Source organism: Elaeis guineensis, chromosome 16 (assembly GCF_000442705.2).
Source record: "Elaeis guineensis isolate ETL-2024a chromosome 16, EG11, whole genome shotgun sequence".
Classification (NCBI taxonomy): domain Eukaryota; kingdom Viridiplantae; phylum Streptophyta; class Magnoliopsida; order Arecales; family Arecaceae; genus Elaeis; species Elaeis guineensis.
Genome location: NC_026008.2, coordinates 32820654 through 32837559, shown reverse-complemented (window position 1 = coordinate 32837559; position 16906 = coordinate 32820654). Strand labels below are relative to the sequence as shown.

General features: G+C 45.4%; 1 protein-coding gene across 2 annotated transcripts in view; it reads left to right on the top strand.

The window, feature by feature from the left end:
• The window catches only part of LOC105059422 (large ribosomal subunit protein eL43), a 26244-nt gene extending 10933 nt beyond the window's left edge, over positions 1-15311 (top strand). Inside the window, exons 2-5 of one of the 2 annotated variants that reach the window (XM_010942712.2) lie at positions 14509-14548; positions 14670-14758; positions 14837-14919; positions 15017-15311. In XM_010942712.2, coding sequence (XP_010941014.1) covers positions 14509-14548; positions 14670-14758; positions 14837-14919; positions 15017-15080 — 276 coding nt within the window. In that variant the 3' untranslated portion in view covers positions 15081-15311. Of the gene's footprint in view, positions 1-4126; positions 4648-4716; positions 5513-14508; positions 14549-14669; positions 14759-14836; positions 14920-15016 lie in introns of those variants that run through there. The other variant, XM_029260313.2, reaches the window with a different exon arrangement.
• The last annotated feature ends 1595 nt before the right edge of the window (positions 15312-16906 follow it).

Here is a 16906-nt window from a genome sequence, read left to right as displayed (position 1 = left end):
ACTTAGGCGTGGAGGGGGGCAACTGTTGGGGGATACCCACCGACCGACCGACCGACTATCGGAGGGCCGACCGGCTGGCGGCCCGACCGACCGACCGACCGACTATCGGAGGGCCGACCGGCTGGCGGCCCGACCGACGACCGACCACCGGAGGACCCGACCGGCTGGCAGCCCGACCGACTAGCCAACGGCCCGACGGACGACTCTGACTGGCCGATCGTAGGTCGGGCGACAGGCCGACGGACGCCATCAGCGGCTAACTGCGGCCATTCCACGGTCCATTCCCGACCGACTAAACCCAGAGGTCCGGTAGCCGACCCACACGAAGCTCGCCGACCGACGGAGGAGTCCGACGCCACTCTGCTGGCCACCGACCTTGGGTCGGCCGACTCCACCAACCACCGTACGGCCGCCAGACGTTGTCAGCTCTGACACGGACATGCGGCACAGTTACCTAGGGGCATTGTCCCGCCGAGAGCCGGGTCAACCCTGGTGATTAGACGGCTACACGGCGACATGACATTTTCACGGCGGCTCTGACAGTCTACAGTGAGTTGACAGTTCCTCACTTGTCCGCGCCATTAATGACGGCGCCATACCGTGCTCCACTATATATACCGGGGAAGGCAACAGTGCAAAGGGTCGATCCGCCCGTCTCTCCCACATACGCAGGCTCGCTCCTCTCTCTCTCTTCCTCTCTCTTTCTCAGAGCTCTCTGTCTGCATTTCACTGTTGCCCAGTCACCTCTCTGACTTGACCGTCGGAGGGTCTCCGCCGGAGCCGCCTCCGGTCAGTGCGGACTTCCTTTTGCAGGTGCACGCTTCCCGGCGATCGGGCGACGAGGCGATTGGCCGCAACAGTGGTGTTGAGTTATGAGGTTGGGCTTTTTAAGCTCTTAGTATAAGGTTTGCACTTTTGCCATGTATGAGTAGGGAATATATCTCGAAGTCTTCAATTGGGCTGGGGATTGGCTGTAGAGAAACGGGGAAGCAGTTGGATTTGTGTACATTTTATGTCATTAAGGTTTCTAGGACACTGAAAAAAAAAAAAAAAACCTTTGAAATTGTGTATGCTTTTATGATAGGAAAAATGAATTTTAGGCAACCATCAATAAAGAAAGAGGAAGTAAGAGGAAGAATTAAGGTGGAAGGATGCTTGGGGGGCAGGGTGGAGCAAAGAAGATGTTTATAATCTTTGTGAACAGAAGGAGGTTTCCTTTGGCCATCTTTCCTAAAGGTTATGGAATGAGCTCATGTCTCTTGGCATACAAAAACTTTCCAAATGCTGTCAAAGCAGCAAAAAGAAAGTAGGGGATGCTAGAGAAAGCATGATTGTTGCCCGACAAGTGGCTCATTATCCAAGGATCTATCAGCAACAAACTGCTACATAAAAAAATTAGTGTTATTATTACATGATGTCTAAACTTATGTATATATTCACTTATCTCTAGCATTGTAAGAAAGTGTTAACGTGATCGGTTCTTTTGATGGTAGAAGTGTCAGATGTGTTAGGACATCTTGTAGTTAGCATATATACCAATTGTTGTAGATAGTGTTGCATGATTAAGCCCCTAGTTGAGCATCTTGGTCAAGAACAGATGTAAGAGTGGATACAGATGCAAGAGCAAGGGAGGCATATTTCTTGACAAATTTATAGTAAGCAACTAAGCATCCAGAATGTTAGTGAGGAAGTAAGATTCTAGGATAATTTTTAAATAGGTGCAGCTCTCTGGGTTGAAGATTCAGGTTTCTAAGCTTGGATCCTGAAAAGATTGTTAATTGTTGGCTCTCTATTTTATTCTGATGTATATTTCTAGGATGGGTGATGTTGCATCAAGGCTTCAGAAGTGCTGATGTGGCTGAGGATGGAGGGAGATTTGGGTGTCGGGACATCGAAACGAACCTGCAAAAGAAGTTTGCTCGCATCGAAGATGGAGCCTTCGGCGGAGGACCCTTTGATGCCTAAGTTAGTCGGAGCTTGAGCACAGGGAGAGAGAGTATAGAAGCTTAGAGGCTTGGATTGGCTTACCAGAGCTTGCCTTGAGGGATCCCTTATTACCTTTTTATATAGGGAGGTGTCGGAGTTTGTTAGGCCTAGATTTGTAGGTTCATGTGGCCATATTTGGGAGTTTGTTAGGAGATTCCAACAGATTGTCCACGTGGCCCAAAGAGTCGATGGACCGAAGTTAGCTTACGGTCGCAGTGCTCGATCAGATCCATATTAGTACGGATCGTGGGACCTTGTCCCTAATGGTCGGTGGCATCTCGACTCGGAGGTTGGCATCGGATGCAAACTTTGTTCTTGTTGATAATGAGATATCGATCCGGTGGTCAATAGAATTTCGACCTGAGGGTCAGTTGGAGATCGATCTAGGGGTCGGTCCGAGCTGGTGTGGTCATTTTATCTTGATTTCTCGTGACAGATTCAATGGTGCCAGTCGTCATCTTGGTATTTCTGTTGATCTGAGATTTTTGAGGATGAGTCCTAAGATCCACGATCGAGATGGCATGATCCCACAACACTTGTCTCTTACTTTCGAGTTTGAAGTGGTCGCTTCAGACGGAAGTAGTACTCATGGTGAAGGATCTTTAGAGCCTAGTCGAGTGGACGAATCCAAGCCGCTTATTCTCCGGGTGAAATGTTGCATTGTTTTGCGGAATATGACTTTGATTTGACAAGTCACTTTGTGAGTTGCGCCTTAGTGCTTTGGAGAGATTTGGCATTTCGAGAATTTTGATGCATTTATGGAGTGCCGGCGGCTCGAGGCAGACTATCCTTTCAGCTTCAAAAGCTGCTTTTTGGTTGTTATGGTCCCACTAACCATGAGGCGCCATTTGGTGAACATTGATTGGCCTAGCGCTGGATCGCATGGATCAGCTGTTGTGGCCGAATTGAGATGGCGATGCATTGAAGAGTTGTAGAGTTGGACGATTTCAATTGGAGACATGCGGTAGGGATCTAACGGACAGGGGCTCTGATCAGGACCGTCAAAGGGCGATTCAAATAGGGCCTACCCCCTTATTGTTTCTATTTCCTTGACCCCTAGTTGCTTCCCGCCGTTTTGTTAGAAGTTTTTCTTGCCGCCGCATCTCCTGCTTCCTTCCTTGACTCCGACGAGTGCTCTGGTTGTCCAAGGATCTTGTCCCGTTTAGAGTCTCGCTTCTCGATTGGTTCTCCCATCTCTTTTTTTTTTGTTGGTTAGATCTTTTTCTTCTCCCTTTAGTCTTTCTTATAATATCTTTCGATGGAGAGGATTGGGGTGAAAGTTGTCAAAGCGGTCGGAGGTTTCGGTCACCTCCTCCCCAATTCGGATCCAAGGGGGGCCCTCGGACTGCCACTGAGGGTGCTTCTTTGTTTGGGCATCGGAGTTCTTCCAAGCCTGGGGGAGAGGAATCATCCATTACTAAGGCCGACCTTCAAGGATTTTAGTCCCAGTATTGCATTCCTTTCAATTTCCATCTCGAAGTTTCCGTCTCGAAGTTTTGAGTCAGAGAGGCCGTGTTTTGTTGGCTCCAGAGGGTCGAGTCGTCTTTTACGAGGAGACTTTTTAAGCAGGCCTTCGCTTGCCCCTTCATTCCTTTGCCTCTAGTCATTTTGATTACTATAAGATTCTTCCAGCCCAGGTCACTTCGAACTCCACTCGAGTGATATCTATTTTTGTCATTTTTTGTTACTTGTTCCGCACCAATCTGAGGACCTCCTTTTTTAGGGCGTTGTTTACCTTGAAGAGACATCCTTACGATAGAGGATGGTGGTACTTTAGTCCTCATTAGGAGTGCAAGTTTATCGAGGGTCTCCCTTCTTCCATTCATGATTGGAAGGGGAGATTTTTCTTTGTTTCTTCCGATCTCTCCTAGGGCTTTGATTGGATCTGGGGCAATTCTAGGCTTTCCTCGAAGAAGGAGAATTACGTTCTTCTCTGGAGATGAGGAGGATTTCAACAAGAGCGGGGAGGAGGCGGATGTCCGTGAGAGCTCGAAAAGGGTTCGAAATAAAAAAGAAAAAAAATGATATCTCAGTTCGGCTCTTCCTCAGGATATGTCCAAGTTCTTTACTTTGTTTTTGTCGTTTGTCTGGTCTTTATCTTAGTTGATTTAACATTGACTTGTCTTCTTTGATGTTGTAGCCATGAGGCCCACTGCTAAGTCAATCAAGCTCTCCTTCAGGAAGAGGAGGTCGAGCTCCGTTTTGCGGGCGGGTGCTTCGGGGAGGGCGAGGTCGACGACCTCTTTGGTTCCTGCTCCATCGACTTCTTCGGGATCAATCGAGATCTCCAGCGCGGGCGAAGAGCAGCATGTAGTCGTCACATTGCCGCTGAGGGTAGCTTTTTCGGCCACCACAGAGCCTATCCGAGCAGTGTCTCCATCGCTTCCTCGATCTCCATTGCCAATCCGATCCGAATCGCTTCTAGTTTCCTCGATGGCCCCGACTTCTTCGGCTTGACAGGAGGCGGGGCCTTCATCGTCGGCTTTCGAGGAGGAATTTGTGACAGTGACGAGGAGATTCCAGAGGGAGGATTCAGCCCTCGACAACCAGCACCTAGTCCAAGAGTTGATCAAGATGGCGCTGCTGCCGGCCAATTGGGCTAAGACCAAGGCAAGACCTTTTGATAAGGCCTTGACCTCCTCGTTTGAGGACATTCTGAAGGTAAGTCTAAACTTACACATTTCTCCTTTCTTTTGCACAAAGTTGTCTGACCTCCATTTCCTCTTGCAGTTGATGCATGATGTGGTCCAGATCGGCGAGATCGTTGTTGGATTGGGTTGGGTGAAGGGGAAGCTGGAAAGAGATCTTCAGGCCATGGAGGTCAGGAGGAAAGCTTCAGAGGAGGAAGCCTCCAAGGCTCAGTCCGAGCTTCAAGTTGCCAGGGAGCGGATCGTGCAGCTCGAGCGCTTCCTTGCTGTGGAGCACGGGCTCAGGGCGGTGCAATAGAGGAGAGTCACTGAGCTCGAGGAGGCACTTTGGCTGGAGGTGAGGTCGACAGAAGAGAATGCCAGATCGATGGAGGCTCAAGCAGAGGCCGACAAAGCGAAAGCAGTTGCTGAAGCCAAGCTGAAGGCTGTTGAAGAATACAAGGCTTCAGCAGAGTTTGAGGCAAAAGTCACAGAAGGTTCTTCGGTAGTCTTTGGTTATGGCTTCGATGCTTGCAAGGCTCAAGTGGCACACTTTTTCCCCGAAATGGATGTCAGTCGACTCAATCCATATGAAGTTGTTGGGGAAGAAGTTGAGCAACAAGCAGGGGGATCGGTTGAGCCCACTGTGGAGCCTGTCGTAGTTGAGCCTTTCCCTACAATCGAGCTTGTGTCTGACGAGTCAACTGACACCAAAGGTCCCGCCATTGAGTCGATAGCGGTAGAAGTTCAGATGGATCCTGAGCCAATTATTGATGTCGAGTCATTATCCGATGAGTTCTAAACCTTGTTCTTTTGTTTATGGCTGTCTTTTGTATTTGCCTCTGGTGTTCTTGTAAATGAACTTTTGATGGAGTAATGAAGTGTTTTTACCTTTTGTATTCTGGTGTTCTGTCACTTTGATGAAAATTCTTCTAAATCTTGAGCCCCAGATCGATTCCTAATGCGGATTATTGATGTAGGTTTGCCGAAGTCCATTCCAGTAATGCTAAGTTGGGGACTTCAGTTTGCATCTTCGAATGTTTCCTGAGATATTCTTCGATCGTTCTCTAAGGGCGTTAACCTTAGGGGCCCTAGCTTGAGCATAGATATCCCCAAAGCCGTCGATGTTGTGCCGATCTAGACTTTGGAGCCTCAGTTATAACCAAGGTATCTCCGAGGGATCGATTTTCCTTAAAGACGGCTAAAGTCATGAGGCAATAAGCGAATAACGATTAGAAAATCTATCGCTCTGCACGCTGAGTTGCAGTGGCGGTCATCGGGGGCTACTCTAAGATCTCACTCTATTGGAGGGTCTTGGATCTTTCTAGAGGACGGTCCTGTCCCCCCGATGAGTGTAGCCTTTCGGCCCTCCTTGGAGATGTGTCGTGAAGGCGGGCGGGTTTTTGCGGATGGTGGGGCAGACATCATCGAGTCCTGTGTCATCTTGATGTATAGCTTGCACGACGGTCGAGCGTGTATGTGTCTTTTGCTGTAATGTACTTCGTTCAGCGAAAATCATCCTGTATTGAGCTTCTCCTTAGAATGAAATGCTCCTTTGTCGTATTGATTTGATTTCTTTACCCAAATTTTGTCTGAAGTCGACACATGCGGGCCTCCGCTCAACTTGTTAGAGGAGCGCTAGATGGCCGTGTGGGGTCCTCGAGTTAGCCCCTTTGTCGTCGTCTTCGATTTGATCCCGATGACTGGCCTCGGGTAGGTCAGCTTTTTCGATCGAAGCTCATGTACATTTTAGGAAGGATAACTTTTTTTGGTAGAGTCGAACAATGGTTACATCTCTTATTGGTAGTACATCCGAAGATTTTCGGAGTTCCACGTCCTTGGGATTTGAGTGTCGTTAAGGGTCTCCAGCTTGTAAGCTCCTGATCGAACGACTTCTGTTATCCGGTACGGTCTTTCCCAATTCGGAGCTAGCTTGCTCTGTTCGGAGGTTTGCATACTTCGGCCCATCTCAGGATAAGGTCTTCTGATTGTAAGGCTTTGGTCTTGATTCGGGTATTGTAGTAGCATGCCACTCGTTGGTACAAAGCAACTCGAGCTCTTTTCTTTGTCTCTTCAAACAGGTCCAAGTTTGCGCAGAGCTAACTCGAATTCTCTTGCTTGTCATAGAGTTCAAGTTGGGTTGATGGCACCCTGATTTTGATGGGAATGACTGCTTCGGCTCCGAAGGTAAAGATTGAAAGGAGTTTCTCCAATAACCGTCTGAGATGTGGTTCAATAAGCCCAGATTCCTCTACTCATAATCCCTTGGCCTGGTTGAGCCTAGTCTTTAGCTTTTGCAGGATGGTATGGTTGGTCACCTTGGTTTTTCCGTTGGACTATGGATGTCCTATCGAAGTGAGCCTGTGGTCGATGTAGAGCTTTAAGCAGAAGTCCTTGAACTTCTGATTGTCAAATTAGCATCCATTGTCGGTGATAATAGTTTGTGGAAGTTCAAACCGGTAGATGATCGACTTCTACACAAAGTTTCGAGCTTTTATCTCAATAATCTACGCCAAGGGTTCGGCTTTGACTCATTTGGTGAGTAGTCGATCGTCATGATCAGGAACTTTCTTTGTCCCATTGCACGATCCGAGGGCGTTGATTCCTCACATGGCGAGAGAGCAAGGGTGACAATCATCGTGAGCTTAGTCACTGGCCTTCTTTGAATGGTGGCGTATTTCTGGTATTGCTCACATCGTTTGACGAGCTTAATTGCTTCTTTCTACAGTGTCGGTCAGTAGTATCTTTGTCGGATGATCTTGCAAGCTTGCAATCTACCCTCTAAATGATTGTCGCAGATGCCTTCCTGCACTTTCCAAAGGGCATAGTCTGCCTCGGAGGGTCACAGGTAATGAAGTAGGGGCATGAAGAAAGAGTTCTTGTAAAGTCTTCCATCGAGGATCATGTACCATGGTGCTTGTCATTTGGTCGCTCGAGCTTGAGCAGGGTCGGAGGACAATTATTCTTTGATCAAGTAATCGATGATCTGATCCATCCAGCTTGGCTCATGTTTGACCTGAGTCGCAAGATGAGAGAGGGCATCGGCTTGGACATTCTCCAATCGAGTACTTGCTGAATATCCAGGGTTTGGAAGGGCGTTGATATTTTCTTAAGTCTTTGCAGGTACTTCATCATCGTGGGGCCTCGAGCTTCGTATTCACCATGAACTTATCCAACGATGAGCTATGAGTTGGTGAAGACTTTGATATTTTTTACTCCGAGCTTTTTTACGAGATGAAGTCCGACGATCAGGGCTTCATACTCGGCTTCATTGTTGAAGGCTTTGAAGTCGAACTGGAGGGCATATTCTATTACGACTTCTTTTGGATTGACAAGAATGAGTCTTGCCCCACATCCTTGCACGTTCAAGGCTCCGTCGATGTGCAGGATTCATTGCGGAAATTTTTCGACGTCCTTGGATCTTGTCAAGGATTGTTCTTTGTCATCCTCAGATCTTGTTGAGGGGAGCTCTTCCTCCAGGACGGTGCATTCCACTAAGAAGTCGGTCAATACTTGGGCCTTCATAGTGGATTGAGACTGAAAGCTGATGTCAAACTCTCTGAGCTCGATTATTCACTTTGCCATGCACCCAGAGATGTCAGTCCTTCGGAGGATTGCCCTCAAAGGCTGATCGGATCGGACGACCACCGAAGGGGCTTGGAAGTACGGGTGGAGTCGGCATGCCAAAGTGACGAGCGCGTAGACCACCTTTCTAGCCTTCAAATACCTCGTCTCCACATCTCGAGGATCTCACTCGTGTAGTAGACCGACTTTTGGGTTTTTGCATTTTCTCGGATCAAAATCGAACTAATTGCGTCAAGTGAAATACCTAAGTACAATGATAACTGCTCACCTTCCTTTGGGTTGGAGAGAAGTGGAGAGGAGCCAAGATATTGCTTGAGTTCTTTGAAAATAATTCGGCACTCTTCTGTCCACTCGAAGTTCTTTGTCTACCTTATTGCCTTAAAAAAGGGAAGGCACTTCTCGACTGATTTGGAGATGAACCGATTGAGAGTTGCAACTTGATCCACCAAGCTTTGGATATCTCGCTTGGTGGTCTGATGCTTCAAATCAAGGAGTGCTTGGAATTTTTTTTTGGTTTGGCCTCTATTTCTCGATGGGTCACCAGAAAGCCAACGATGTGACTTTGAAAATGCACTTATTTGGATTGAGCTTCATTTGGTATCACAACTCTTTGAAAGCTTCTTCTAGGTTGCGATGTGCCGATCTGCTTTTGTGCTCTTGACGAGCATGTCGTCAACGTAGACTTCTATGTTGCGGCCTATCTGATGCTTGAATATTTTGTTGACGAGGTGTTGGTAAGTTGCACCGACATTCTTCAAATCGAAAGGCATCATTTTGTAGCAATAGATATCTTTGTCGGTTATGAATGCGGCCTTTTCCTCGTCCTCGGGTGCTATTCGAATCTAGTTGTATCTCGAGAAAGCATCTATGAAGTTTAGTAATTGGTGTCCCGAGGTAGCGTCAACTCGTTGGTCGATCCTTGAGAGTGGAAAGCTATTTTTTGGGTGAGCTTTGTTGAGATTGGTGTAGTCGATACAGATCTTCCACTTGCCATTAACTTTCTTGAATCTTGACCATGACGACATTGGAGATCCATTCAGGATAATGTGCCTTTTGAATAAATCCCACCGTCAATAGCTTGTCAACTTCTTCGACGATAGCTTGCTGTCGCTCTGGAGCAAAGCTTATTTTCTTTTGTCGTACTGATCGGTGACTCGAATCCACATTCAATTTATGAACAATAACATCGGACAAGATACCTGGCATGTTTGACGTCGATCCAGCAAAGATGTCCTTGTTGGTTTGCAGAAATGTCATCGGTCGATCCTTGTCGTCGGTGGTTAAATGGGATCCTATTTGCATCATTCTGGTTGGATCATCTTCGAAGGAGATGGTGATGACCTCTTCAGTCGTTTCTCCTTGGGACTTTTTCACTTCCTCCCTATGATCTTCTATCGACAGGGCCTTCATTGGTTTCCTGCTTTTGATTGTAGCGAGAAAGCATTGCCGAGCAAGCATTTGATCTTGGATTTCATCAACTCTGCATCAAGTTGGGAATTTGACCATCAGATGGTATGTGGAGATGATTGCTCAGAATGCTTTGAGTCTAGATTGCCCTAGGATTGCATTGTAATCAGAGGGTGCTCGGATGACAAGGAAAGTCAGCTGCTCGGTTCGTTGTCACGACTCTATTCCGATGGTTACTGGAAGAGTGATTTCTTCTTCTACCACCATGGAGTCTCTTGAAAATCCAACTAAGGGAGTGTTCATAGGCCTTAGTCGATTAGTTGGCAACTTCACGTATTGGAAAGCATTATAAAACAAAATATCCGTGAAGTTTTCATTATCAACAAGAACTCTTTTTACATCATGATCTGCCATCGCTATTGAGATAACGATAGCAACACCGTGAGGAGTTTGAATTCCTTGAACATTAGCATCAGAGAAAGAAATCAAATCGTCAGTCTTGTGCCTCTTCGGATTTCTGACTTTGATCATCTACCCTCCTTCACCTTCGAGATCCGAGATCATATTGATGATGCCAGTCGTCGGGTGATTGTTGCTGTTGTGCTTATCAGGTTGGCGTCAGTTCCTCAGGTGCTCGATCGCATTATTTTCGAACATATTTTTTGACGTAGTCTAAGCAGATGAGATTCTCGATCTTATCCTTCAATTGGAGGCACTCAGAGCCGTGGTTGCGGTCACGATGGAAATGACAGTACTTTCGCTTGTTCCGCCAAGTAGATGAGGTCTTCATTGGTAGCGGTCGGCGGACGTACTCTTCACCCTTGATTTTCATGAGGATCTGAGCCCCATGGACAGTCAACTGTAGCTATTGTAGTGCTAAGATGGACTCTTCATCCTTGGCGCCCTCGATGGTCGAAAGTAGGGATTCAGATCCTAGAGGGATATCCCGAGATGTCTCGTGGGATATTGAGATGGGGTACCATTTGATGTGTTGGGATAGGGCCATCCCACTAGCGTCCCAATGTTTCGATCGGGACGTCTTGGGACATCTTCAGTCTCAAGTTCGAGATGGGGCGAGATGGCGGTGCATCCTGTTCCATGGGAAAACCAGGACAACCCCATCTCACAGGGTTTAAAATCTTGGACAAAAGGATTCCACTTCAGCTTGGGTTGGGCGTGCATCCTCCCATGTATGCTTCTTGTTGGAAGTCCGACCTTCCTCCTATCGACGCATGATCTGGCCTTCTTCGGCCTGCATGTATTTACGGACTTGGGCCAGAAGATCGGCGTAGTCCCTCGGATACGTCTTGTCGAGGGAGTAGATGAGGCGCTCGTTGGGGAGGCCTCAAATCAGAGCCGATATAGCAACGGCTTCGTCCAGATTGCGCACTTCCAGTGTGGCTGAGGTGAAACGCACTATGTAGTTGCGTAAAGATTCTTCCTCTTTCTGGTGGAGGGAGAAGAGACTATCTGAGGTCCTCGATTAGGCTCGGTTATTGTCAAAATGAGTAATGAACTGGCGTTCAAATTGCTCGAAGAAAGAAATGGACTTCGACTGAAGCATGGAGTAATAGGTGTGTGTTGCCTTCTTCAGAGTTGGAGGGAAGAAGAGGCAGAGGAGGGCATTCGAGGTGCCTTGGAGCATAATGAGGGCCTTATAACTCTCTAGGTGATCTAGGGGGTCGGTGAAGCCATCATATGGTTCCATTATCGGCATCCTGAACCGACTCGGGATCGATTCTTGGAGAATGGAGCAGATAAAGATGGCTGAGAACTGAAGTCGAAGACATCGTCGGTCCCTCTGTGGCCCATCTGGACCCTAATGAGTCGGTGTTCGATCTCGCGGGCCTTCCGTTGAAGGTCTTCATCCCGATGTGACCGCTCTGGTCGAGGAGCATATCCTGACGTCGAGTCTCCATCAGAAGTAGGAGATCGCCAGTGTCGTCGGTCATGGGCGGACCCACAATGGGAGGGTGGTCGTCGATCGGTGAAGACCGATCGACGTGTCCCTCGGGGAGAATTTTCCAAGATCGGGGATTGGTCCCAGTGACTGTATCGAAATGGCATTGCCAGGGGAGCGGGCTGAGGTGGCTGCCATTGTTCCGTGGCTTGCTACAAGTGCTAGACGACGCTCGTCAGCACCTAGACCTGGCGGACCAGGTCGTCGAATCATTGGGGTTCCACTGTCACAGGCGGTTACTTTGGTTCCGCTTGTCGATGTGAGGCGGATGATTGGGTGGCTATGCCTCGGCTTCGTCAAGTTAACGGTTGGTGGGAAACGACGGAGCGGTGCAATATACTCTCTCACTGGTTGGGTTGTTGCAGTCCTTTCTCTAAGACCAATCTGTTGCATTAAAACTTCGAAAGTGCTGATGTGGCTGAGGGCAGAGGGAGATCCGGATGCGGGACACTGAAACGAACCTACAAAAGAAATCCGCTTGCATCGGAGATGGGGCCTCTTGCGGGGGATCCTTCGATGTCTAAGTTAGTCGGAGCTTGAGCTCAGGAAGAGAGGGTATGGAAGCTGAAAGTAGCTTGGATTGGCTTACGAAAGCTTGCCTTGAGGGTCCCCTCGTTATCTTCTTATATAGGGAGGTGTCAGAGTTTGTTAGGCCTGAGCCCGTAGGTTGTTAGTCATGGGTGTTCGCTACACCCACATGGCCATGTTTGGAAGTTTGTTAGGAGATTCCAACAGATTGTCCACATGGCCCAATGAGTCGATGGACCGGGGTTGGCTTATGGTTGAGGTGTCGTCTTGATCAAATCCATATTAGTACGGACCGTGGGACCTTATCCTTGGTGGTTGGCGGCATCCCAATCCGGAGGTCAGCGTTGTCTGCGAATTTTGTTCCTATTGATAATGAGATATTGACCCGAAGGTCGATAGAATCTCGACCTAGAGGTTGGCTGAAGATCGATCCGGGGGTCGGTCCGAGTTAGTGCGGTCATTTTGCCTTGATTTCCCGTGATGGATTCAATTGTGCCCGTTGTCGTCTTGGTATTTTTGTCGGCTCGGGATTTTCGAGGATGAGTCTTAAGGTCCACGGCCAAGGTCGTGCGACCCCACAACAGGTGCTATTACTGTAAATGTGCCTGATAAGGAAATTACAGAAATAACAAAGAACGCTGGAATTTAAGAAAAGAAGAAGAATAATACTTTTCTTAGTAAGATCAACCATTTTTCATCTTAGTAGCTTTACATCAATCTTATAGAGCTATTACAACATCAGCCTAACTAATCCAACTGCTTAACCACTTCTGTTATTTCCTTCCAACTGCTTAGCCACTTTTGTTATTCTCTTCCAATGACTAACAATCTTCCCATTTTATTTCTTTCTTCTCGTTGCTACGCACCATGTTGCTAACAATCCAAGCACCTTTTGTTGTTCTTCACTTAACAATAGCATTTCTCATATCAGTGCCGCACTGAGAGAAAGGCAGAGATGCATGCATGTGGTGGAGATACAACATGACTATTAACAAGTATACTGTTAGGACGAACAGTTACTGCAGGCTTCAAACTGGGAGACTGGGAAGTGCTCCTGAAGCCACTGAATGGTGTGAGAGGCTGTGATTAAAGGGACTTGATTTCACATGTGACCAATTTTGGATGCTGTCATCCAGCATGATAAGAGGGATTTAGGCATAAAGATGTTCATAGAACTTTATTCGCAAGTTCTCTTTATTTTCCTTCTCTCTTTCCTCTGCCTTGTTCCACTGGTTGGATCTTGAGATGCTATTATAAGCCATATAGAAAGTTAGGTGGAGTTACATACATGGCGTTGGATATAAACTTTAGAGCTTGCATTATAATATACTAGGCAAGAATCAGTACTATAAATAGCAGGTATTTACTTAGAGAGCGGCTAGTTAGCAAGCCTTTGAGCCATTGAAGCTATTTGAATGTGGATTGAGGCCCATGGTGCTATGATCAACTTGTGTTGGCACATGTGATGCACATGAGATGATAATGGGTGCACATGAGGTGAAGATGGATGGCTGTGATCCCATCTGAGTACAAAATTTTCATTAGTTATACGGATTGATAAAAAATGCAGTATCATTTTTTCTTGGTGCACTTCTATTGCTTCACTTTCTTTAAAACAAAGAGCAAGGCTTGAACCAAGTGGGATATGGTTCTTAGAAATGAGTATCTCTAAAGCAGATGGTCCGATAAAGTGGAGTCAGGAGTCAGAGTTTTGCAATCTAATAGAAGAGATATTGATGTTGCAGGTGATGCGTAAAAAAATGTCTTTCAATTTAAGCTTTAAAATATTGGTTGTCTCAATTTTTTCTTGTTCGATCTTCTTACAACTGTAGCTTGCTTCTTTCAGATGCTGTTCTAATGTAAACACCTTTGCACATTGTAAGTCCGTTAGGCATTTGATGGTTCTCACTAGAATCAGATTAAAAATTTTGTTTACGAGCTGCGCTTACACTGAAATGAAAGGCATCCAAATGAGATGGGGATAAGATAGACTTGGACCTTATTGTTTGCTTGGTAATTTAATAATGGAAATATGGTCTTTGAGAGGACCTGCAGACACTGATCTTGCAAAGAGGTTACATAATTATGACTATCAGTCATAGTAACCATATAATGACTATTTGTCATGGCAACCATATCACGACTATCAGTCATAGTAACCATATAATGACTATTGGGACACAATTTGTTCGTCCAATAAAGCGCGTGTCACTATTGTCATGCTTCTCTGGTTTTTGGCTTTATCTTGTTTTGTTATGTTATATAAAAGGCTTTAGACAATGATTAGCTGGCCTCTATGTCTGGACTAAATGCCCAATGTGGAAAACTGTCGAGCATATACCCTCTTATTTTAAACTTTACGGTCTAAATAACAGTTTAAATACTTAGATTGACTCATTATGTATTGGGTTTCAGACCAAGCGGACAAAGAAGGCGGGGATTGTTGGAAAATATGGTAAGTTTTTGGGTATTACTTCATTGTAAGCAGCAAAAAGATTAACATTGCCTTTTATTGCTATTTGTAGTTGTCCTTGATTAATGGAAATATGAGAGTAATGATACCGGCAACATTTCAGGTACCCGATATGGTGCGAGTTTGAGAAAACAAATCAAGAAAATGGAAGTCAGCCAACATGCGAAGTACTTCTGTGAGTTTTGCGGCAAGGTATGTTGTTTGCCAAACAAGTTGTATGTTTGTTGGTTTTTGTGCCATTACTTATGGTGTGGACATTTCAAAATACAGTATGCTGTCAAACGGAAAGCTGTTGGGATCTGGGGGTGCAAGGACTGCGGCAAGGTAAAAGCTGGAGGTGCCTATACATTGAAGTAAGATTCATTACATGCTTGAAGTACTTACTTTTACTTGAATATGGTTGCAATGCTGCATTTGGTTGCTGATCAATTCTTTTTCGCTGCATTTCAGCACTGCTAGTGCTGTCACAGTCAGGAGCACCATCCGCAGGCTGCGGGAGCAGACTGAGAGTTAGAACCATTAAATTTTGATGAGTGGATCTATTTCTTCTGCTCATTTAAGATTCCATTTGAGTGGATGCATTTTCACATCTTTAGCCGATAGTGGACGCACTTGGTTTGTTGCGGTTCTGAGGATGATCTGTAGCTTAAATCTTCGTAGATGTTACTTTGCTATACTTCTGATTACCGGTCTGATGTTGCTTTATTGAGAATTTCGAAGGCAAATGTTAAGTCATTTTTTTCTCTGGGAGTTGTTTTGCGGATGGAAATTTTGTTCTGGATGAGCTTCATAACGTGCACCATTCATGTGAAGATCATTGCATTGCTTACCGGAACTTCCTGTTCAGAAAAGAGTTCCATATGGTGATCTATAAACTGACAATTTCTGGCTGAAAAATAATCGGTACGGATGTGATGGCATGTTTAGAAGCGAACATAGCTTTCAAGGAGAAACCCAATGGCTCGGTAGTTCACTCGGCAACTAGTTCTTTTGGATTAGTCAATACTTCTGAGGTTAGTTTGATTGTTGTCAAATATATGTGCGAGAGCTCTGATCAGTGAGGCCATTATGAAGTGGAGTACCTGCTCTAGCTCCCTTTGCATTAGTAGCCTTATTTATATCATATTTTAATAATTAATGCCTTATTTATATCATATTCCAATACTAAGGATGCATTTGGTTACACTTTTTGATTTTAAAAAAATACTTTTTATTTTTTTTTGATTTTTGTTATTGAGTAAAAGCAAAAAAATAAAAAATATGTTTGATAACTACGTTGCTATAAAACAAAAAGCAATGTTTGGAGACGGTAGGTGAAGAGCTCGATGAGGAAGAAGGGTTCAAGAAGAGAGGGAAAAAGAGATAGGGAGGTGAAGAGCTCGACGAGGGAGAAGGATTCGAGTTCTTTACTGTTTCGTTTGACGTTTTAGATGTGTGGAAGTAAAAAAAAAAGTAGAAAAATAAATTCTGAAAAGTAAAAAATTTTTGTTTTATATATAAAATAATTATTTTGATTATTTTAATTTTAATTTTTTGCTTTTCATAGTGTTATCAAACATTGTTTTTTGATTTTTATTTTTTTAAAATTAAAAAATAAAAAAAATATTTTTTTAATGACTAACCAAATGCACCGTAAATGTAATGCATCTTCTCAACTTAAAGATCATTTATCTGGTCGTGACAGCGTTCAGTTCCTCGTGTGCTTGAAAGACCTTAATAGCCCCATTTTCTATTGATGCTTGCCTCAGGACTCTTGAGGGCACAAGCTTGCATTACCTCCTGTGTGTATCCAAGCAATAAACTTATTAGCATGCGGCCGGGGTATGACGTGGTATGTTGTCAAAGTTATGTGAAGATGAAAGTGCTCAAAGGCCTAGCCAGGAGAAATGACAATCAAACACTGAAAATTAGCAGGAGAACAATATAACACTACTGAAGATGGTGAAGAAGAATGCCTCAGCGTTTTTCGAAGGGACATTGCTTGTGGTAGCTGATTCATTTGGTGCCTTAACTTTTTGCTTATTTTTTTCAATCTAAAGAAAGAAAAGGGTAGCTGGAAAGTTGCACTGTGTGCCACAGCAGCAACATTGTGTGGGCACCTGACTCCCCTGTTGGCCTGAATCATGGCTTGCATTTGATTTTCTCTTTCATGCTTGCATTTGATTCTCATGCTTGTTGGAGATCATACCGAGCTGTGATGTATATTCGAACAATTTACTGCATTCCCTGCTCCTCTTATGGCTGTTCCTTCAGCAATTGGCTCAGGTTCACTGAATCTGCGACTCGGTGGGTAGTCTGGTATGTCATAGATCAGCCGAGGGTGAATATAGAGATTTCAGA